At 38.4% G+C, this 24,829-nt stretch overlaps 1 protein-coding gene across 10 annotated transcripts in view; it reads right to left on the reverse strand.

The window, feature by feature from the left end:
• Positions 1-24,829, reverse strand: part of CACNA1C (calcium voltage-gated channel subunit alpha1 C) — a 970,192-nt gene that overhangs the window by 45,207 nt on the left and 900,156 nt on the right. For 9 of the 10 annotated variants that reach the window (XM_074194975.1, XM_074194966.1, XM_074194971.1 and 6 more), the window contains 5 exons: positions 23,750-23,833; positions 23,056-23,139; positions 7,803-7,835; positions 4,360-4,488; positions 2,350-2,415 (listed from right to left, as the gene is read on the reverse strand). In XM_074194975.1, the coding sequence (XP_074051076.1) occupies positions 2,350-2,415; positions 4,360-4,488; positions 7,803-7,835; positions 23,056-23,139; positions 23,750-23,833 (396 nt within the window). The remainder of the gene's footprint in view (positions 1-2,349; positions 2,416-4,359; positions 4,489-7,802; positions 7,836-23,055; positions 23,140-23,749; positions 23,834-24,829) is intronic. The other variant, XM_074194976.1, reaches the window with a different exon arrangement.

Genomic DNA, 24,829 nt, shown 5'->3' on the forward strand with positions numbered 1-24,829 from the left:
TCAATTGATCTCTGAAGAATTCTGACTTGGCTTCTGGGCCTAGAATTTTCTGCTGTTAGGCAGCATTAAGATCAGAATGCTAACTAAAAATTTTATGTTTAGTTTAAACCAGAAAAATCTATTATATTTCTATTTTAATTATTCTTGCTGAGTGCTAAGCTCAGTTATTTCAACCTTCTGCAGGATTATTACTACTACTGTCACCACAAAATATCAGCTCTAGCGGGTCAGGGATTGTGATTTTTGTCTTTGTATTTTCAACAGTTAGCAAAGTGACCAGCCCAATGTATGCACTTAATATTTATTGACTCCAACCATTGTCAGTGCTTTTAAAATTCAGCATCTTGGGAAAGTCCTGGTTGATCTGCCCATAGTCTGATCAGAATGGCTGATCTCTAGGTTACCTGCCTAACAAACATCTTTCAATTTTAGTTCTTGAAACATGGAATTACCTGAAATTTGGATAATGTGGAAAGGTTTAATAAGGGACCCAAGATTTGACAAGTTTGACTTATCCTTTGCATTTAAATTTACAATGGTTTACTTTTTAGTTTTCTAGCTATACTTACTATTTCATTTTTATATTCTAGGTTTTAATATAGTGCTTTGTATATAGCAAACATTTGCTAATCTTTTGGATTCTATGTTTGTTGAATTGATTGGAATTTGAAACAACCTTCATTTACTGAGTCTTTTTGGCTTTAATATTTAGGGTCAGTCAGATTAAGAGACCAAGGACATAATATGTTACAAGTCAGTGGGTTGATTTAATTCTTCAAATTCCTTTCAGGGAAGATGCTTGTTATTTAGAACTAGAGCTTGAAGAGCTTGGGGACAACATATTGGGGAAAGATCCGATATTTTGAAAAAGCAAAACAAACACCACCCAACTTTGTCCAAGTTGAAATTTTAGTGAAAATGTTACTCCACTGACTTGAAGACAGCAGTGTTGGGTTCTTAGGTTGCTATTGTAATACTCCCCCCCCGCCCATGTTTGACTAGGACAGAGATTTCTTTCTTTATGTTGGGAGAGGATTGTCCTACTTCTCTTTTTTGATTTTAGTTTGGTAAGATTGTAGAGGTCACACTGTGTATAATGAATCAGGGGATGTTTCAACATGTCCAAAAGGCCTTCAAAATTCTGTATTATCAAGGCAACCACTTAACTTTCCAGTTATACAAGTTTACAACACTTTTATTTCTTCTCTTTTTTTTTAACCCTAGTCTATATTCAATCCTTTGCCTATTTAATTAAACATCCAGAAGACCTCTTATATTTATTTACTCTCCATTCACATAATCACTATTTTCATTCTGGTTTTCTTTCTCTTCTTCTCTCTCTTGGACAATTGTAATAGGCTTTTTGTTTCTGATCTGTTCTATCTGTTCTCTAGACAGCTGTCAAAATAATCTTTCTAAAGTGCAGGTTTGACCATGTCAATTACCTGCTCAAAACATTTTGTTGGTCCTCTATTTCCTCTAGCATAAAATATGAATCACTTGGCTTGTCTTTTAAAACCTTCAATAATTTGGCTTTAATCTAACTTTACTAACACTTCACATTATGGCCCTTCACATGTTCTGTATTCCAACCAATAGTCAATTCTCAGATTTCCATCACTTTACTGTATTTACATAATAATCATCCTAATTCCTAGGATGGCAATATAAATCATAGAATGACAAATCTACTTATATATTTCTTAGAATCCTTAGCTTCCTTCAAGGTTCAGTTCAGGTTCTACCACATATACAGACATTTTCCTTTTCTCTTCCTAATCTTATATTTATTGTGCTCTCCCTTTTCAAATTACTTTCTCTTTATTTATCTTTTAATGAGTTGTATTAACTCTTTACAGTCAGAATGTAAACCCTGATGAGAAAAGAATATATGCCCTTTTAAATATATCCTTGGGGATGCAACTTCCCAAAAGGGGTCTATCACAGAATCTTGCAATAATTTTCACTGAAAACAGTAGAAAAATAGTTTGAATTACAAGGAAAATAGCTCAGAAATCTCATCCTATCTAAGGTTTGCCTAACTGTGTTATGCACAGAGTAAAAAGTTATTAAATATTTTTAGAATTTATTTTTGTCCATATGGTCACTCACCCATGTTGAAAGTAGTGAGTAGATCTAGCATGGAGAATTCTGTTTTGGACTCCAAGGGGGAAAACCCCCTCAGCCATACATTGTGTCAGGAGAGGGAAAAAGAGAGAAGGAGGAAGAATAGAAAGGCAGGAGACTTAGGGAATAAAATGAAGGGAGAAAGAAGAAAGGGAGGGAGAGGTCAGAGGTCTGTGTTTGCTGAACAGAACCAGGTGTGTGAATTACTGAAGTACCTCCTACCTGCATTCCAATGACAGCATAGATGAAGAACAACATCACTATCAGAAGAGCCACATAGGGTAGAGCCTGGAAGAAAATGAATAAAGCTGCTGTGCTGCAGATTTTCATTAAAAAAAAAACTGGTCCCCTGAATCCTACCCCACTCCCAGGAAGATCCCTTTTGCATAGGCAGACAATGTTGGATACAAGAAGTGGTACAAGATTTCACCTATCAGACAAAAGACCTGGTGGACTTCTTTAAGTAGTTCTGAGATACATGATACTACTTATCATAACAAGGATCTTGTGGACCTCTAGGAAGGGAAGACAGTATAGTTGGACTAAATAGCATCTGAAATCCTTTTTAATTGAGATCTCCTGAAGGAAGGATAGAGAGATGAGTTTGGAGTTATAAACCTCATCCTGTTTTAATCAAATGCTGGGCAATCTATAGCTGGATCTTTCCAGGGCTCAGTTCCTTCTCTGGAAGACAGAAATCAAAGAATCTGCCTTGTGCTGGAGGAAAAATTTTCTCTGAAAGTGAAAGTCATCAGTTCTCATCACCACTAGATGGCGCTGCAGATCAATATCGCATAAACTCCAAATTCAATCTTCAAGCCTCAACCCTCCCCCTTTAACTGGAGGAAGCATCTTCTCAGTTCACTCTAGTTTCATCCCTTCCACTAACTCTATGAAGAGATGATGAGTCTTTAGGTCCAGCTCAAGATTGAGTCCAGGGGCCACACCCAGCCTTTAGTTCTAGGTGGTTTAGGGATCTAAGACCTCAGTGTCTTTCATGGAATTTATTTAACTTCTCTGGGCATCATAGAACCTGAGGTTGTGAGCTATAAAAAACCAGAGGTCTTTTAACAAACACCATGAGTGGATAACATTCAATATTACACTATTTATAGTACTGAAATTAGTATCAGCTAGAAAACTATGTAAATATACTCTTCTTCTGTCCTGTGGTCCTAAACTTTGAGACTTGAGAGACACTTGTTTCTTGTTCCTAGCAAAGGGCCTTGCTTTAGCAAGTCTGGAACCCAGAGAGGCTAATAGTAAAAAGGTGAAGCTATCCAGAAGTAGCTAGCACCCATTGGATCTTTGATATTTGTATCTGATGATAATCTTAAGACCTTGTTTTGACTCTGCATATTTATACAAGGTTAAACAAATGATTAATAATTGAAAACAACTACAGAATTTTAAAAAATCTGGTTTTGGAATCTGGGGTCAGATAGCTAACTCCGTCCATTACTGATTTATGTCTCTCAGCTTTGACTCTAGGGTCAAGGAAGGTGACTGAGGATCAAATAGGGTCCAACCACCTTTTTCCCAATGATAAAATCCAGTTCTGGGGACAAAGAAGATCATATTTCAGTGTTGTCGAGGTTTCTTGATTTGAGATGCCTAAGAATAGTGCTGAGGGTTAAAACAAAAGTCTTTCCATCCTCTGCTACATTGTCAGGACTTCTCTTCAGATGGAGGCCATCTGCAGCTGGGGCTTGCTTCTATGCCACATATGTTCAAGAAATTATTCAACATAAGGATGGTGTTTTTTTTCCCCTTCTTAACCTTCATATTTATAAGCTCATTTTTAGTCACATAGGGCTACAAATGTAGTCCTTTTTTAAATGAACATTCTCCCTCTTTTTGAAAATGGGGGAACTATGACAGATAATTAAAAGAATTATCTTGCAATATTTAGTTGAAGAACCTAAGCAATTCTGTACAAACTATGTCAAATGGTAATCATCTTTCTTTATTAGGGTGATAGCAGAACACCTCTCTCTTCCTCAGGAGTATTTAATTAGTTGAATGAATAGGTATATATGTTGAAATATATTCATCTCTGAAGAGAAAGCTGATGGCATATCAAATATGCAAAGCATGCCTTATTTAGGAGAAAATAAACTTCAATGAAATATCTTAAAATATTTCTCCTCAATCGAATTAGAAAAATCTTTCCTTAGAAGGGTAAAATTGTTTTTAAGATGTTGCTGGAGGAGAGAGAAAGAATGGGAATACCTGGAAAGATTTGATGAAAGTCCAGAGCAAGGTCCGGATGCCCTCACCACGGCTCAGCAACTTGACGAGACGCATTACCCGGAAGAGACGGAAGAAGGTGATGGAGATGCGGGAATTCTCCTCTGCATTCTGGAATCCATTGGTAAGATGAAGTAGTAGTTAACATAGCCAGAGAGAGAGAAGGGATGGGGATGGAGGGAAAGGAGTCCTGCTCCAAGAAGCAATGCCTAGTTGAGGCGGAGAATTGGTAAGGGTGGGGTGAGATTAGCTGCACTCTGTTTCTTTGGATTTCCTTTCCCAAATTCCAGAATCAGGTTGTACTCAGACTGTTCTCTGGTAGTCTCCATGATCAGTCCTTCCCTTCATCTGTGCATCCTCCATGGCAAACCAAGATCAAATTGTCTCTAGTCAGGGTTCTTTGAAGAGCAGAGACAAGCCTAGGTATTCCTGAGTGTATGCTCCCTGGAATCAGGATTTTTATTTCTGAACACTTTCTCTCTCATCCCTCACTTTAGTGACTGAAGAAGGTTCAGAAGAAATTGCTATTATGGAAGTTCCTGGTTCTAGGACTGGTCCCTAACTCTACTGGCACCAGGCATTTCATTAAGGCCAGAATATCCTTCATACTACATTATACTGCCCTTAATCTGGCATTGCCAAAGGGCTACAAAATTTAAGAGAGCATTTATCTAGGGATCAGGACTTTATGCATAAAGGACTGACATTCTTGCCTTCTGCTACTGATACTTGCTCTCCCCTGACTAAGAAGTTTGAGTATATCTGTGGGGAGGTAGAAAGGGGCATTGTTTTAGGAACTTATATCCTAAAATTTAAAGGAACTGGAAGAGGTAAAGATTATGGGCCCATAATGGGTGGAGTCTGACAGTCCTTTAGACAAATCATCAAGTCATCATTATTCCAGGCTCATTAGCATGTTCTTTGGCTATAGATAACACTTCTCACAATCTGGTCCATTTCAAAAATGTAGGATGAACAACTCCATAACCTTTACCTGGTCCCATCCTTATAGATAATCATCTCTCTCTCTCTCTCTCTCTCTCTCTCTCTCTCTCTCTCTCTCTCTCTCCCCCCCTCCCCATCCACTTTGGCTGCTCTGCTCAGGTGGAAGTATCTTACTCCCTACTCAGGTGGAAGTATCTTACTCCCTACTCCAACTAGTGCAGCTCACCCAACCCCTGCCACTACCCCTCCTGCTGTCAGAACCAGGAGAGAACAGACTCATTTGATTTCCTTTTGTTGCATCCAAGCCCACCTCTCTTCATACCTCCCACAAAACAGGAAAATTCATTAACCCAAGGGCACCTGTATTTTTGTTTCATCCCAGCCATCACCAACATACCATCTCTTCAGGCTGGTTTGCAAAAGATATTATTTCCTGGCAAATCACTCCTTAGCTGTGTCCAAGCTTCAGATATTTGCACTGAAAAACATGCTTCAGACCTTACAGACAATATTTGTCCAACTTCAATGACTTGTTGACCAGCATTAATTTGGAGACACATGTGTGGAGGATGGAAGCTTTATTGTCATCTAACCCTTACTCTTCTTTAAAAAATGGGACAAAGGATCCTTTAAAAGGCTAATAAAAATTGGAGACATATTGGAATTGTATTTATTCTCTTCTCTGGGCAGGATCATATCTGAATTATCTCAGTAAATGGATGTCTAGTCTACTTCCCAAACCTTTTAAGAAAAGAGACTTCTTCCCCCAGTCATTCTGCCCAATACAGTAGGCAGAGTGTTTAGAAACCAACATTTCTTCTGGCATTTTTGTTTCTTTTATTTCCAATAGTCTGGATATCTCTGGTGCACTGCAGAAGGCACTTGTGGGGATGGCAGAAACAATTTTTCTCAAATCCCTAGGTCCCTAGACTGTATATTTTGAAGTCTTTGATGTCCTTAATCTCTATTTCTATCACCTGTGTATCTCCTTGAAATTCTATATTCTTTTCTTAAAAAGAGATTGCCTTTCCCCAGTGGTATTTAAGGAGAAAATTTAAGATTTTGTAGCTTGACTGTCAGTTTCACTATGTTCAGGAGGGAAGGAAAAATGTAAAGAGAATAATCCTGAGTGGGAGATCCAGCTGTGAGTGTCAAAAGTTTGAAAAGTTGGTACCACTGGGGCATCTCATTCTGATGAGTTAAAAAAAACACAAAAACCAAACCCTGAAGAATGAATTCTTTTCTATTTTTCAGAATTCTATTGATGGCTCTATATAATTTGTTAATGCAGTTCAGTTTGTAGGATAAACACATTTCTTCTTGGGTCATTATAATTTCCTCTAATAAAATGAATTTTGATGTAATAGAAGACAGCTTCAAAGGTCTAACAGGATGGACTATACAGGAGAACTGTTCAGTTGAATTGATTAATCCTCCCTAATATGTCTTGCCTTTAGATCCTCAGTAGTTACTGCCTATTGAATAGGTGAGAAGAGGGAATTGGCTTGCCTTTTCAAAGTGTGTTCATCTGCAAACATTGCATGGGAGGTAATTCCTCAGATAAACACAAAGCTTAATATCAGGTCTCATGTCTTATTTTTCTTTTGGGGGAAAATCATAGCATCCTTAGGTAAGTAACCCTTTTCCCTCTCCCTCCCCACTCCCACAGGCTCTGGGAGAGAGATTTAGCTTAGTCTTAAAGAAAGTTGAATCTCTCTTGGTAATTAATCCTAGTTTAAGAAGCTCCTTTTTCTCCCTGCATCTAGCCATAAGGGAAATGGAAACCAAGTAATTACTTTGAGTAATTTATTGGATCTTTGATTTAACAGTCTCTGATGCACATTGCAATCCCTCCACGTTTTCTTATGCTGTGTTATTATTATTTATTTTTTTCTCTCTCATAAAATCTGCTTAGATGAACACTCTACCATGTTGGAGGCCTTCTCCTTGTTCTTTCATCATCTGAAGGGGAACCAATATACTATATAGTTGGACATATATTGTTTTCAGGCATACAACAGGAGCTGCTTAGAAAAGGAAGTAGGCAAATAAGTGCATTAATCCCTAATTTGCTTAAAATAATTAATTTTTTCCTAAGCCTTCTTGACCAGCTGGACTAGCAACATTATTTTCTACAATTTGGATCAAAGTTAGATAGTGCAGCCAATTGTGACACTAATGTATCTAAGAGGAAATTTCTCTGGGTCTTGTTCTCTCCTAGTAGTTCATTAGAAAGGCAGGACAAAAGGGAAGCTTCACCCAAAGGAAAGCTCACAACATATGAAGATAAAAAAACACCACCACATGTACAGCATATTCATAGCTCATGTGACACCAGGCAGGTATGGAAACATGGCAGAGTGAGTTCATGCAGAGGGAACTTGGGACTCAGAGAGATTCTTGTGACTGGGGTGGACAACAGAGTGAGAAGTGTATTAGGAGGAGTGTCACAGAAGCTGGGTCTGTATGTTTGGTCTTACCATAGAGGGAGAGCATTGGGTATGTTCAGCTGGCTTTAAAGGAAGGCAGACAGAGATAAGCTGTAATAAATCTCCAGTGAAGAGGCCCTAGTATTCTAGGTCTTGGCTAACACAGGAGCAACACTGTGGCAGAAGAGGGCAAAAGGAAGCAAGTGGCAAAAAAACCAAAACCAAAACCAAAAACAAGAAACACAAAAGAGTAGGCTTGTCAGGTTCCAAATTGTCCCCAAAATTGTAAATTGTCTGGGTATGGCTACCATTTTAGATTCCTTTTATTTCCCTCAAGCAAGCATTAGGAACAACTTCCTTGAGCCCATGACTATGTCCAGTCACTAATTTGATAAACTAACTGGTCTTTGGCCAAACCTAGCATGTAAATCTTGATTTTTTTGTGATTCCCAATTCATTACTTGACAGCTTGTTCTATGGAACTGTCAGCTTTCCCTGGGCAAACAAGTTGAGGAAAGCTTTGCTTATACTTTATCTTTACTCATCGTTAGGCAAAAAAAGCTTAAGCTCTGAGCATTGGACATCTGGGTCCTGATGAGGACTGAGATCTACTGATTCTTATGGAATCTGAGGAAAGAAGCCCCCCTCCTTATATTTTCAAGAGGACTGATTCTCAGAGTTTAATCTTTAGCCCAGATAGTTGATAACTCTCCTTAATTACTATAATTTAGGCCCACCATATCTTCATGGTCCTTCAGAGCACTGCTTAAAAGCCATTCTCTGAAGTTTGAATGCTGAATTCACTTGCCAATAGAAGACCCATATTAAAGTTGGTCTTCTGTGCCAGTACCTTTCCACCATGCTCTGAACTTTACAGTGAAGGAAGAGATTACTGAGTGTCTCACTCTATGGATCTGAAATTAATTGTGATAGGCTTCCTAAAAAGACCATTTCTGGGAAATTTGAATTGTTGATTGATACTTGCATTTTTTACCTTCTTCTTTCAGGTAGTTGCTCTTGTGTTGTTGTTTTTAATGTACAAACAAGGGAAACATGGTATGGGATTTCTATACAATGAAAATGTGCTAGACATTTTTAAAGGCTAAAAACAATTTTCTGTTATCAGATTTCTCCACCAGATTTTTTCTTTTCTTTGCATAACAAGTTGGTAACTTGGTTTTGTGAGGTGACTATAGGTCAAGGGAAGAAAAAGAGATAGGGGGTAATTTAGAAAGTAGAGTTTGGACTTTGGGTTACTACACAATCATTAATGGCTGCCAAGATGATTACTGATTGATCCATTTCCCTGGTTTGTCTGGGATCACTGTCATTTGAGCAGGAAGCTAAAGCATAGCCCCCAAAGACAGACAAGGACACAGACAAACAGACTTACATACACACACAAATACACACACACACACACACACACACACACACACACACACACACACCAGAGAGGACATTTTATTAAGTTTTTTGCTATGAAGAAAACTTTTGCAATGAATTTTCAATTCATCCCAGAGTGACTTAGTGTTAGTAAAGGAACAGGGTGTGTCTCTGGATCTCTTCTATCACAACCAGGATGGCTGAGCATTAAGAGGGAAGTTAAGTTCCCTGTTCCCTGCTTCAGGGGAGTAGGAATCAGTAAATAAGATGCAACCTCTCCATGATAACATAAAATCCTTGATTTAGATCTGAAGGGGCCTGAGAGGTTATTCAGCCTTTTGTTGACTTTGGTGGCATAGAGTTCAAAAACAAGCATGTTACTCTAATGCCTGATTATCCTCTGGGTTATTCCCTTCTGAAATATGATCAAAATGGAGACTAGTTTGAAAATTCACTAAAGTCATCAAATCAAAAAATCCTTTTTGATAACATTGGCATTGTCTTCTAGGAACTTCCAATATGGTTCATACATTTGTAGGCCTCAAAATGTTAATTCCAATATACTTCTCTTGTCCCTTAAGCTTTGCATGAAGGTAAATGATTCATTGTTTATGTGAAAGATAAAACTGATTTTCTTTGTGTCTACTGATGACAGTTTTTTAGGTTAACATTTTTTTTATTTTTATTTTTTTGCAAGGCAAATGGGGTTAAGTTGCTTTGCCCAAGGCCACACAGCTAGGTCATTATTAAGTGTCTGAGGTCGGATTTGAACCCAGGTACTCCTGACTCCAGGGCCGGTGCTTTATCCACTGGGCTACCTAGCCGCCCCTTTAAGTTAACATTTTGGGAAACCATCTGCCAACAGTTTGCTGAGCAGTCTGAATTCAAAATGGAGGAAGCTGAAATTCATTCATTCATTCTCTCAGTCATTAATTTATTCTTTATGGGTCATTCTGGAAACTCTGAAACCTAGAAGGAAGAGATATATATCTATATCTATATCCACATATAGATATAAATATACATATATCCATATGTATATCTCTGTATCTGTATCTGTATCCATATCCGTATCTGTATCTTGTATCTGTATCTGTACCTGTATCTGTATCTGTATCTGTATCTCCATTTCTATTTCTATCTCTATCTCTATCTCTATATCTAATCTAATCTATATTTATATCTATCTATCCTTTAGTAATAATTTCCTTTATACCTCCAATTATGAAATTTCTGAGTTGGACTTTTTAAACCTTTTGCTTCTGATGAGAACCTTGAGGGAAACTCTCTCAGCCTACTTAAAATGACCAGGTTTTAATAGGATAATGCCACCATGAACACTACCCACAGGGTGAATTACTGAGCAGTCATTCCCTCACAAATCTCTTTCTTAACCAGACTGCAATTTTCTGGGGCTGTGAGATACTAGAGTAGTTAACTCTATTTGTAGATGCAAATTGTGTGACTAAGAACAGGTTATTATCACTTTGTATCTAAGAGACAGAGAGGGGAAGTTTTCAGAGACTGCTAGTGACAGGTTCCAGCTGTAGGTTAAGAACAAATTAAAAAAGAGTAAATTCTGTACTTCAATTTATTTATGCAAATTACCCTTATTTGGCATAACTGCAAATTGCAATATGGACAGAAGTGGAGAACTAATAAAGGATTCGTTTCCCCTTTATGATTTGCTCCTTGTTTTTAAGTTCCAGGATGAAAATGTAGAGTTTGTGAGGAGTGGCTGGTGGTGCAGTGAATAGAGCACCGGCCCTGGAGTCAGGAGTACCTGGGTTCAAATCCGACCTCAGACACTTAATAATTACCTAGCTCTGTGGCCTTGGGCAAGCCACTTAACCCCATTGCCTCGAAAAATCTAAAAAAAAAAAAAAAGAAATGTAGAGATTGTGAAACATGCCTCAGAAACATGCCTGCTATGATTGTGTTTCAAGTACTGTCTTTTTTAAACTTTGTATCTTCTCCCATACCTAGCCCAGAGCTCTGTACATAATGGGTGCTTAAGAAGTGCCTATGGTTGTTACTATTGTTTCCTTACATTTCTCAGTGTTTAATGTTTGGGATCCCAAGGGATGGAGTCCCAGTGTCAAAAGACAGATGAGGCAAAATTCTTGTTAGAATGGTGTAGAGGAAGGTATAGAGAATGATATAGAGAAGGGATTGACTGTGTGGTTAACACCTGCTGAGACAGGTTTCCCATTAACTGCATTTTCCTCCTGGAGATAAAAAAAAGTATTGGAGAATTGATCCTTCGTTAATGTAAAAGACCTACTAGGGTTGTAGAATGAGAGTTACAGTTACTTTGTCTCTAGATAGGGTAGGTCTATATGACCAAGTGTGCTGGACAAGTATCTCGAAGTTTTTTTTTTCTTATATAAAGTGAAGGATCAGACTAGATGGTGTAAGATTCCTTCCAGTTCCAAGACTTTCCATGTCAAGGAAACTTCTTGGGATCCAATGATCCTCAAAAAATCTGATGATAGATTTTAGGGGAGTCTAGGAACTTGGATAGAAAAAAATGGCATCTTTATTTTTACTGACTTTTAATGAAATTTAAAAGTACCTTTAATTATAGATGCAGGTGACAGTATGATTTTGAGTAGGAGTCCACAATCATCCCCAGCATATCAAAGGGGTCTGTGATACAAAAAAAAGCTTAAAAATCCTTGGCCCATGTCTGAGTTGGACCCTCAAACAAATCTTGATTCCTCTCTAGAATTTCCTGAGTCTACAAGTTACTGCTGTCTTCTTCCTCTGTTTGGAAAAGGGTAAAGCATATTGCTAAAAGAGTTGTTAGCAGATTCTGAGTAACTTTGGGGGAAGTGTGACATGTTTGGGCAGTCTTTACATGTTTTGAAGGGCTATAATGTGTAAGAGGGATTCAACTTGGTCTTTTTGACCTTAAAAGTAGAACTAGCAGAAGTTGCAGAGAAGTATATATATAAATATATATATACATACATACATACATACACACACACACACATATATGTAATTAGAGCTGTCCAAAAGTGAAAATAAGTAGCTAGGAAGCAGTGATGTCTCTCCCTCCCCACTGGAGATCTACAAGCACAGTTATTTGGAGGTATAGAAAGAATTCCTATAAAGGTGGACTAGATGACTTTTCAGGTTTCTTCCAGCTGTTGGATACTTTGGCTCTGTGACTGCTAGTCCACAGTGACAAAGGGAAGAATGAGACCCCTTTATGATACCAAGCTACCAGTAAAAAAGTAGAAACTGTTGAGTTTCTCTGGAAAAGCATAATAAAAAGATAGGTACAGCTGTAGGTAGTCTCTCACTAACCACATAATTGAACTCTCTGTGGTACTTTGTGGACCATCAATTTGTCTGGCCCCAATGGTATGGTTGGAAATGAATTCATGTTATTTTAAGGCCTTGTTCCAGTTCCCTTTGGGTCTTTCCTCTTTACTGACACTGGACAGCTTCTAGCCTTGCCTATTAGCATGAGAGAAAGATGTCATAGCTCAAGGTATGTATGGATATACTGAACGTGTTTGAAGTTGTTGAAGACAGAATAGAGGTAATTGTAGTTTGGAGACCTGGGAAAAGAGGGAGAGGACCAGCAGAAATCAGTGGACCTAGATGATTGAGATATATTTGGCACCAACGTTTGATAGTATATAAGCATAAACTATAATCATTAATAGGAAAGAAGATATTTAGGAACTGGGTTGTCAGAATTGCTAAGCTCAGAGATCACCTATTCTCCAAACTGTGAAATTTGTGGAGACAAAGCAAAGTATTTTAGGATGGACATTTTTCTTTTAGCTGTGGCATGAAGAGATGGAGAAAGGATCACAGACCAGGAGTGAAAAGAAATGAAAGAAGGATAAAGAAAAAGAAGTGAAGGGGAAAACAGGATAAAAACCAGGGGAAAATAACAATGAGAAGGTAGACAATCGGAAAGATGCAACTTACATTCCTCCTTCCTAATCTGTTGCGTTATACTATAATTAAAATGATCTTCACTTTGTCATATACAATTGTATTGGAACTATGGGCAGGAAGAGAGATCCTTCATAGGTGAAACTTGTTACAGGTAACCAGACCACCTACTCAACAGGGTTTTTTTCCTTCAGAAGTGTCCTCAGAAGAGAAAATCTAGGGTTTCTGGACATTTCCCAATCAAAATGTTCCCCTACCCTATACTTCTTTATTTCCTAAAATGCTGACATATGGTATATCTGTTTTTACCTCTATTATGAGCTACATAGCATACAGGTCAAATGATTGGAAGTATATGAAACCTCAAGTGTTGCCATATATCTCTCCTAGCAATATGATGGGTTCTTTAAGCTGGGACAAGTTTTTATGTTTGCCAAAGAAACGTGTAAGTAAAAGGTTTGTTATAAATTTGCCATGGTGCTTTTTGGTTCCCTTAGAAATGATGAAAAGTACCAAATCATTAAAAAAAAGAACAAAAATCTTTTAGGAAATATGCATGGGTTAAATGAACAAAATGTGCTTGTCAGTACCACTAACAATATAAAATAATTCAGGATTCTAGAAGGAGTCAGTTAGAGAGACATTGAGGACAGACAAAGAGATGTATCTCAGAAAATGTAAATAATCATCAATAAGAATATGGGTCCATGACATGTCAAAGGAAATATTTATGTTTTTTCATTTATTTACAATCTGTTACAGGAATTTGGTTTACTGATAGGCACTTGAGAGAGACACTAGCTCCTTCTCTTTCATAATGTTCATTCTTTGTGCTTATATATCCACATGTAAACATCCACATGTAAAAATCTGCTCTACAGGCATTGACCAATAAGTAGATGGATATAGACAAAAGATTCTATAGTTAGGGATCTATTTTTTCTGTGGAAGAATTCTGCAAAACTAGGGGAAAGAGATTGTGTGTCCATGTGTGTGAGAAAGAACATATAGGAAAAATAAGAAGGGAAGCAAACTTATCTAGAGAAAAAAATAGGGATGAAGGTGCTAGAGAACTTCAATGAATTAAAAATTAAATTTGAGATATTTTAAAAAATAGAGGGGCCCTTGTGAACTTGGAACTTTCTAAAGCAAAGGATTTGGAGAAGGCTCCTTGTAATGTATTTGGCTTACTTCTATGTCTTCCAACTGTATTGGATCTTAATGAATCTAGTTAATTTGGAGCCTATAAAACTAGCTGAATGATCTTTGGAGATCAAATACCAGCCACCTTATAAGGCTTAGTTCTTTCTAAACCTTAAATGAATTATTATTCTTTGCTTCCTCAATATGTTGAGGCCTATGAACCCCTTATAATAATAGTTTTAATTGCATAAATAAAATACATAAAACTATTAAGGAAGCCAGTGATTTTTAAATATTGGTCATTGAACAGTGCAGTGGGGGGAGTGCTGGGTCTGAAGTCAGAGAGACCTGAGTCTGTATTGTTACTAACCTCCTTTATATGAATGAGTTTCTCACATTATGTCTTTAAAAAATACTAAAGAGTAAACATCTCTTTCATTTATAAATATTAAAGGCCCCTACAGAGGGATAATTGATTTTATATACATTTGCTAAATTAAGCATACTCAGCTTTCTAAGAAGTTGACTACATAAACATCCAAAATTTCAATAATTATACAAACTAGATTAAATCAAATCACTAGATTCCCATTTATCATCAGTTTAGGTTCTATCAAGCTAATGTGTAACTTAAACAGAAGTCATTATCTATAGTGATATTGTAATATTTTCTTCTGAGATAGAATATCATAATTTTTTCTTTTGAATTAGAAACTGGCAATAAAAAGAACACCAAAAAAGAGTTTCCAAAGGGCATAGGGAAGAGGATGACATTCCCTTCTTCACATTTTTTTCATGCCTTAACCCATTATTAACTTCTTTGCTAAATAAACTCTTCAGCTTCCCTGTAACTCATACAAATATAACACACTTGAAAAAAAAATGAGAATGTTACATCTTGGAGTTAGGAGTCAGAATCCTATGAGCTCTTGGGGAAGCTATATTATCTCTTCAGGTCTCCCTTTTCTTAGCTAAAACCAAGTGGGTTTGATTAAGAAGATCTCTAGGGTTCTCCCACTTACAGTTCTATGATCCTATAATATAAACTATTCACACTTTATAATTCCATTCACTCCACTGGCTTACCAGTCCTCAAGTAAATATGAGTTTAATTGCTCATTCTTCCTCCTTGCAGTAGCTTTGACCACCAAGGAAGATAAAGTCAGGGTCAGAGGGTTGTGCTGTCCCCTGAGATCCCTTCCCAGGAGGAAGAAAGGGCCCTCAGGCTGGAGCTGTGCACTCTGACTCATCACTAAGTGGGTGGTTAATGTCAGACATTCTTTCTCTGACTCAGATGCCCAGATGCCCAGAGTAGGGACCAAAATTCATTCTTTCCTGCTTTGTGTGTATGTTTATAAGGGAACAAACAGCAAAGGGAGTGGGGAGGACTGGTGAAGGAGATCCTTGTTAGCAAGGTCAGAATTATGAAGCTGACCCCAGGGGCTGGAGACAAAATAAAGAGTTATTTCTATTGAATTTGATGGATATATTTTCTCATTTGAAAACTAGCTTCTTATAGCTGTACTTTCTATCATGCAATTTTCTCCTTGGTTTCCTGATATCAGGCATGTTAAAAAAAGTTTTGGATAGTTGGCTTGATTTCCTCATCCTTCAGACCAAGCACCAGTCATTAGAGAAGCTGATCCTATGTTCATGGGATCACTTATTGTTTGGACATACTTATTGTTTGAACTTATTATGCTTTTTCTTTTTCTTTTCATGGTGGGGGGAGGCATTTGGGATTAAGTGACAGGGTTATAAAACTAATAAGGTCTGAGACTGGATTTGAATTCAGGTCCTTCTAACTCCAGGGCTGGTAACCTGGCCACCAAACTGCATCTTACGTTTTTTCCCCTATTAAACAGGGTCCATAGGCATTAAGAGGTTAAGTAACTGTCTTGAGGCATGTGACAAAAGGCATGTGAACCTTGATGAAAATGCCTAAATAAAGCAGGCAATTATTCACCAGAAAATGACACTTTAGATCCATCTATACCCTACTACTACTCTATCGGGGGGGGGGTCCCCATCAACCTCTATTTCTTCCCCAATGTGATAATTTAGAAATCTTGACTTGATTAGAACTGGTCTTCCTTCCTTCTTATTACTGGTGCTCTCAGTTGCAGTACTACCAGTCTTGTTCTTGTCCATACAGACTCATCAATTGCTAGAGCTGGAAGGAAACTTAGAATGTCATAGATCTGACCCCCAGATACAGGAAAGTATGAAAGTTTGCACAATTTTAGCAGAATTAAGACTGGAATGTTTCCTCACTTTTAATTCAATGTTCTTTCTACTTTATCACAATATCTCTCTCATCTAATTGGCATCATCCTTGGTCCCAGATCATCCTAGTTAACGTAATAACATACCCAAAGTTATTTTTTGATTTTCTTTTTTTCCACCTGAAAGACAGATGATGAGTCTTATTTCTGTCTAAGTGAATTCTGTTTTTCATTGTTAACAGCACTGAAATCTCTTAGAAAACATATTAAGGGGTTCTTTATTTGATTCTAGGACATATGTTTGCATTTTATTGCACCTTATAGTGACCTTGCACAGGAATGCAAGCAAACTTGGGTGAAGCCAAGAAAAAGGGTGCCTAGGAGAACCAGACAAGGACCGAGAAGTGCCACCTTTAGATTTTGGGCAAACAACTTAATTTTCCTGGGAGTTGGTTTCTTCATCTATAAATGCTTTTACTAAATGAATTGAGCTGAAGAGGCTGAGGCCAAGTTTCCCAAATTTATATCATGGTGCTCTCTCCCCTTTCTGCTTGTTAATGAAAAGTTATCAACATTTTAATGGTCTAAGCTAAACAAAGTAATGGAAGGAAGACCTGGAATTCTCATCCCACTTCTTGCAAGTCTTAATATTGGAACCCTTGATCCTACCTTAATCCTTCAGGTCTTAGAAATGTGGCTTATTCCTTGACCTTACCTTGATGTTTCAGGTCTTAGAATTGTGGCTTACCCCTTTTCTTACTACTTGGGAGGAGAGGAGAAATGTGTTCCTTATTATCAAGCTGGGATTTTAATGGATTTTCCTATAAAAACATTAGGGGCAGTTACATGACAAAATGGAAATCGTTCTGGGCCTGAAGTCAGACAGACTTGAGTTCAAATCTTGTCTCAAATATCTACTAGCTGTGTGATCCTGGGCAAGTCACTTAATCCTGTTGTCTCAGTTTTATCATCTGTAAAAAACTGAAAAAGGAAATAGCAAATCACTCCGGTATCTTTTCCCAACCACCCCTCCCCAATGGAGTCATGAAGAGTTGATTGGGTTCTATGGTGCTGCTAGACCAGAAGTAGACTTTAGCTTGACTATATGTAAAGAAGACTTTTGTAAGCTAGCTTGGCAACCACCATTTATAACATTGCTACTGTGGGGATATCTAGTCCAAGTTCCAAACAATATCCTTGTTTATGATGTTTTGGAACATAACCTTCAAAAGTTAGGGAATAGTTCTATTGCCTTTTGAGAGACATGAAGACATGCTGGTCTTTTCCATTCCAGAGCTATAGAAGAGTTTATGGAAAAACTAGTCATAATCCAGTGATTTATTGAAGAGGTTCCAAGGAGTTCAAGTGTCACTCAAAAAATGAAGCCCTTGGTTCTTTTTGCTTGATCATGGCTTCCATTTCAGGTTACTATATCAATGGAATAGAGGGGATTTCGAGAGGTCATTTAATCTAATCTAAACAGAATAAGAATCTCTGCTCTGCCACATGCCCAACAAGCTGTTATACAGCTAGTCTCTATTTGAGGGCTCTATAATGAACATAGATTTATACAGAGGGAAACTTTGGCAACTGACTATATTTCCCTGATGTTCCTTCTTCAGGGGCTTCTTAAGACAGAATAATCTGATTCTTCTTTTCCCAAATCCTAAATCCTACCCACCTACATGGTGTCATCCTTATCCCTGCCCCGCCTGGGGATCTTCAACACCTTAGCCTCTCACACACACACTCTTAAAGAATTCTGTAGGGAACGTACTAACTCTGAAGTCCTTACTTCTAATGCTTAAAGTCATAGTCAAGGACTGAGAGCTGGAAGGCATCTTAGAGGCTATGTTTAGATCAGAAGGATCTTGAGAGTAGGGGGAAAAATCAGTCTCCCTTTATTAGATTGCCATGTTCTGTGACATGTCCTTTCTCGATTCCCTCCCAATGAGGGAGGAATGAATGAAAGAATGTAAGATACAGCATTTATTAAGAACTTACCTAGTACAAAGCATTGTGCTAAGTTTCCAGGATAAATTTTTGACTTTTGTTCTTCTCAAATCTTACATAGCAAAACTTATGCATTTTTAGATAATATTGTGTGTTCTAGTGCAGTAACCACAACCTACCTAAGAATATAAGCCTCCACCCTAGCACTTAGCACATAGTAATGGTTAATAAATCTTTGTTAAATTAAAACAAACAACATATGAGATTATGTCTATGGTGTGAATGGGAGAGTTCAGAGGATCATAGACTTAGAATGGTATGACGTCAGAGGCTATCTAGTCAAATTCCCTCATTTTTATAAGTGAGGAAACTGAGTTCCCCCAAGAAGTTTAAGAAACCTGCCAAAGATCATACAAGATAGGAAGTACCTATCAGAAATGAAATTTGAACTCATGTCCTGGCTTTAAACTCTATTACTCCAGGACCTCTAGGATCCAAGTCTTTAGATCTAAGTTTAATGCTTTCCTTAAGGATCAGTTATTCAAGCTTGCACAAGCTTCTGCCCTCATTTAAAATTTCCAAGCCCTCATCTACTTGGATCACCCAAATAAACCAAAAGGGAGGGAGCTCTGGGAGCCTTAGACACTTTTATTCAGTCACAGAGTTAACTTCCTTGGGTATCATCCTTGAAAAATATAGTTACAGATTCAAGGGTAATAAAGGGAAATAAATGAAAGGGATAGGTGACTTGACTCTTATCTTGATTTTGCACATTGTTTTAAAGGCTTTATAGCATTATTATTGTTCAGTTATTTCAGTTATGTCTGACTCTTTGTGACTCCATTCGAGACTTTCTTGTCAAAGATACTGGGTGTTTTGCCATTTCCTTTTCCAGGTTATTTTACAGATAAGAAACTGAAGTAAACAAGGTTAAATGATGTGCCCAGGATCACACAGCTTGTAAGTGTTTAAGGCCAGATTTGAATTCAGGAAGATGAATCTTTCTTATTCCAGGTCTGGTCAACTGAGAGCATTATCCCTGGGAGAGAAAGTCTAGATTTTTGAGTGATGATTATCATAGGGGAAAGTACCCTAAAGCAAAAACAGTCTAACTTATCTGATGTATGTAATTAATTAAGGAACTCCAGGAGTGAAATCAGAATAATTACGTAGAACCCAGGCTTACCTGCTGAGTGGATAGATGATGTTTTCTTTTGATCCCAAAGAAGACATGACATCAGGGAGGTGATACCATGACATGTACCTGTATTGAATTTGAGTGAGGGGGATCACCAACTAAGCCACCAGCCTCACTTTCTCATCTGGGGTCATCTGGATCCAGTGGCCAGCTACGTATCAGGATAACTGGAGATAGCCCTGGATGGGAGGCTAATCAGGCTTAAGTGACTTGCACAAGGTCACACAGCTAGAAAGTATCTGAAGCTGGATTGGAACTCAGTCTTCCTGATTTCAGGGCCAGTACTCTTCACACCGTGCCATCTATCCTTGAGTAAATAGATGCATCTTGCAGAATTATCAGAAGGGTAACTATGAGAGATCTTGAGTAGGGAAAGGGTGGGACTCATACTTTGAGTAAAAAAGTGGGATATGTAAAGGAGAAAAGTGGGGGAAGGGAGTATACTATCATGTAAGGAGGTGACTAGCTGTGGATGATGGTCACAAATTAGACCTTTCTAGAGTTAGCTCCTGCTTATTTCTTCAGTCTCACTCATATTTCCAAAGAGAGGCATATCCACAAAGAGAATACCTATCAATTTCCCCTTTCCCCTAGCCCATCTGTTTAGTGACTTAGGAAGGGATGGTCAAGAGGAATAGACAGAAAAAGAATTGTGGTTGAGTCACTTGAGCTTCCCCTGTACTGTCAGAAAACAATTAAAAAAAATCATATACAGTAAGGGGGGAATGGGAAGAAGAGCAAAACTGCTCACCTTACTGATTATGAACAATGTGCCCATAGTATGAGGAGACAGCCTGGAATTGTGGAAAGGACTTGAAAATTGGAGTCAGGAGACTTGAGTTCAAATTCCAGCCTTGACATTATTAACTGTGTAATCATTGACAAATCTCCTTGAATCTCAGTTTCCTCACCTATAAAATGGGGATAATAATATTTGTACTACTTGACTTGTTCTGAAAAGCACTGGTTCACTTTAAAGTGTTATGTAAATGAGCTCCACTGCTTAATATCTTCTCAGCAGTTGGATAATTTGAATTATGGGGTTGTGTATTTGCATTCTCCCAGACATGCCACAGACAGTTTTTTATATATTTTTTTATTTTCCCTATGTTATCTCAGTCCTGTTTAAAGACCTTAAGATTTTGGAAGGTAGAAATTCTACTTGCTATTTTTATTAATATTAATAAACCATTTAATTATCAATTTTAAAGACCAGGCACTGAAGATACAAAGACAAAAATGAAAACGGTCCCTGTCCTCAAGGGACTTATATTCTCTTCTTCTAGTAGTAAGCCCAGAGATCTCTGAACACAGTAGATGATATGTTCAAACTTGTTCATTGAATGACTGACATTGGTATGCACACATTCAAATAAACACTGAAAAACTCAGGGGGCAAATCTCTTTTTCCTCCATTATCTGATATTAGTACTTATCACAGTAGCCTTAATCAGTTAAGCATTTCTGGTGTCCCTGGCACCATGTCTGATGCATACAAAGTTTAAGATATGGTCCCTCCTTTGGATGAACTTATACAAGCCTCACTTAACAGTCATGCAGACATAGCCAGACATAGGATCCCTTTCCTTTCACAACAGAGTACAGACAAACCTTAGATATTTGACAGAAAGAGTCTACTCCAGGAATTCTCTCCTTAGAGTTTATAGTCAGGAGGTAGGAATACATGGCAGCCCAAGTGTAGATTTGGTTAAGGCCCAGTTCAAATACTAGGCATAGGCAATACCACCTGGGTGCCTGTAAATGTATGTATAAACAAAGTCTCCCTTACCTTCCCCTCCCCCTCCCACACCCTACTCCCTCTTCCATACCTCAACTCCCCATCCAATTTAAGCTAACATTACTGAGGGTACTATTAGGGTTAGAATAACATCTCTAGGGCTGTTATGAAGCTACTGCAGCTAGTGAACACCTAGAATTATAGAAGTTATAGAATAGAGATAGAGTTATAAAATTATTTGCAGACCTATATCCAAAGGAACACAATCAGGAGGTATCCTTGTACACACACATGCACTTATACACATATATAGACACACACATACACATGACAAGACACATGGGGTCCCAAGAGTTAGCTTTCTAGCATCAGAGGAACATAGTTGACTCCTCCAAGATCTTTCATAGCTGTTAAGAGAGGTGACAGAATTGAAGGGGACAGGCAGGGAAGGGAAGGAGAGTAGGAGAAGAAAGGTAAAAGGGGAGCAGGTATTCAAGGACATTCCTACTCCTTCCAAAGTTCACCTGCTAAAGTTGGACCAGAGTTATAAGGCAGGGAAACAAGGCAGCTATTTGTTCAACTTGGGTGGAACTAAAGGAAACAAATATAGTAGGATGGGAGATAGTAGAGATTGTATTGGGGTGCATGGGGTACTTTCGAACATCTTAGATCAAACTAATTATAAACTACTGCTTGATGCTATTCAACCATTCATTGGATCAGAAGTGTGCACACATTAAAATTCTTAATTAGAGAAAAATAATAACCAAAAAAAACACATGTTAAGAAAGACTTGCCTATAGAGAAGATTTAAACATGCCAGGTAACAAAGAGACATGTGCAGAAATCCATAGGAACTGTATAGTAGGAGGGAACTCTTTAGAGGGGATGCGGCAGAAGGCCGCAGAATATGGGATGCCAGGGGACAGAACTGCGAAAGATGCCAAGGAACCAACTGTCTGAGTTTATCATGAGAGCCTCATGGCTTTATTAAAGCTCTAGTGCTTTTTCAGTGGACCAAACAGAGATCTGAGTGTGCTATCAGACCACTCAAATCATCAGTTGTTCCAGAGGAGAGAGAGAATCAAGGCTCCGCAACTTGAGGGAGGGTTCCAGGAGGAGGAGCCAGACAAGTTTTCCACTTCAAAGTCTGTTGGAGTTTAAATTAAGGGGAAACCCTATTCAGGATGCTCCTTGGCTTATGGAAAGCTAAAGGAATTCCAGCTTTAATTACTTATATTGCCCACCTCGAAAGAGTTGATGCACAGCAGGCTGTGGAGTAGAAAGGGCTGGGATGCCCAGGCAGTCCTGGCCCTCCTCTGAAGAAGGAGGGTCAGATTGGCTACAGATCCTTGCCCCAGCAACTGCTCAGCAGTTAGAAAACTCCCTTCTCTTTCTCATTCCACATGCCCCTGGCTGCTTCCTGCCATACAGTTTTGATTCATGCCAGGCTGATTATGAAGTGGGGAGAGGAAAGGAAAAGATGCAACAGTTAAAAAACAAAAACAAAAAAATTAAGGAGAGAAAAATCTGAACTCATTCCCAAATAAGGGGGGGAAATAATCAAATAAAAGCAACAACGAAACAGAATCATTTAAATGAATAACAACAAAAACAAAACCCAAACAAATCAAACCCCCTTAAAAAAAAGAACATAGGAAGGGGGAGGGGAGGAAAAATTGCTAAAGACAAATGAGTGTTAGAGCAGGCAAGGACAGTTAGGTACAGACGCCATTTACTTACGTTTACCTCGGTGATTGCTATATCAACAATGCTACCCACAACAATCAAGGCGTCAAATGTATTCCATGCATCACAGAAATAGTGCTGCATGTGGTAGAGAAGCCCAGGAGAAAAAAAGAGAAGAGAAAAAAAACAAAACAAACCAACAACAAAGGAAGAAAATAAAATAAAAAAATGAAAAAAAAAGCATGAGAGGGAGAGAAGAGAAAAAAATAAGAAAAGAAAGAGGTTACGGTGGGCATCTCCAATCACCTTTTTCTTTTTCTTTTTTAAACCATTCTATAAGTCTGGCAGCTGAAACCTGTGTCACGTTCGATTCGAAGGGCAGGCGGAGAGGACTGACAAAAGGTGGGTTAGTTCAATGGTTACATACACTCAGATGTGTAGGCCCCTGTGGGTTGGTGGGAAGGGAGCCCATTTGCTCCCTTACAACTCATTTCTGTGCACTTGGGGCCCATCACAGCAGTGCAGATCTGGGACATATGGGAGGAAAAAAAGGAGGATAAATTCCTGCTTTTTTCCCCCAGGAGAAGTACGGCGGCAGGTTCAACAAAAGCAATGACTAAAGGGTGGGAATGGGGGGGGGGTAAAAGAAATAAAAAGAGAGAGAAAGGGAAACAGAGGAAGAAGAGGAGGAGGAGGAGGAAGTAGGAGAAGAAAGAGGTAATCCTGGGAAGGGTAAAGTAATACTCACATTAGTCTCACTGAGAATGACGTCAATAATGCTGCCAATTACGATCAGGAAGTCAAAAACATTCCAAGGATCACTAAAGTAACCCTACATAAGGGAGGGGCAGGCAGGATGGGGATTAAAAAGGAATGTTAGACAGATGAAAACAGCGTAACATCACCATTAGCATCACCGTCCAGGCGGGTTGCTGGAGTTTCATATCTCAACATTGTGTGGTCAGAAGCACGAGTGTAAGGAAAGAGGGTGGTGGTGGGGTGTCTAATCCAAGCCCTCTGCCTCTATCTTTTCCTTGTCATCACACTTAATCCCAGCATCCCTCCTAATCCACCCTCCAAAAGGGCTGGCAGGAGAAATGCAGTTGTCTTCCTTTTCAGATATATTGTGTTTGGGAATTAAGGAAAGTGGGGGGAGGAATGGGAGTGGAAAGTTTAAATTAAGATTGTCCAGAGCTGGTCTCTATCAGTTCAACTTCTTCCTGGATTTCACCCTACCAATGCTTATTCCAATTCTTAGGGATTACAGTGCCCATCTCTAAGACTGCAGTGAAAGGAAACTGGCAAACTGTGGCCCCATGAACGATAGTAAAGTGAAGCACTGAAAACTAAGCTGAACCCAAATGGGATATCTAGTCTACTGAACTCTCACACAAAGGTAGGTTGAAAAAAATTAAATGATTACTTAGATGACAAAAACATCTACAATGAGCTTGGACCCTATCCATATCAAATACAGTCCCAGCTTTCATAGGTTTTGCTATTAAAAAGAAACATAGTTCCAATTAGCCTCATGGGTAGGCAGAGTGTGGGTATCCTTTCAGGACTGATAAATACCCCTCATCCTGCTCCCCATTTAGTGTCTGTTGATGTCTGGAATTTTACAAGTTAGATATTGATTCCTGGGGAGAGGTAACATTAAACACCTCAGTGTGAGTGAGTCTATCAGCTTCTTCCCAGAGACTAAGTTTCCTAAGGGAAAAAGGTAAGGGAAAGAACAGGTTATTGGACTGCTAGAGAAAAGGCACAGAAAAGGGAAGAGGGAAGCTGAGACTGCCTAAAAAATATCTCAGAATTTTATCTGAGTTGA

Source organism: Macrotis lagotis, chromosome 7, assembly GCF_037893015.1.
Source record: "Macrotis lagotis isolate mMagLag1 chromosome 7, bilby.v1.9.chrom.fasta, whole genome shotgun sequence".
NCBI classification, from domain to species: domain Eukaryota; kingdom Metazoa; phylum Chordata; class Mammalia; order Peramelemorphia; family Peramelidae; genus Macrotis; species Macrotis lagotis.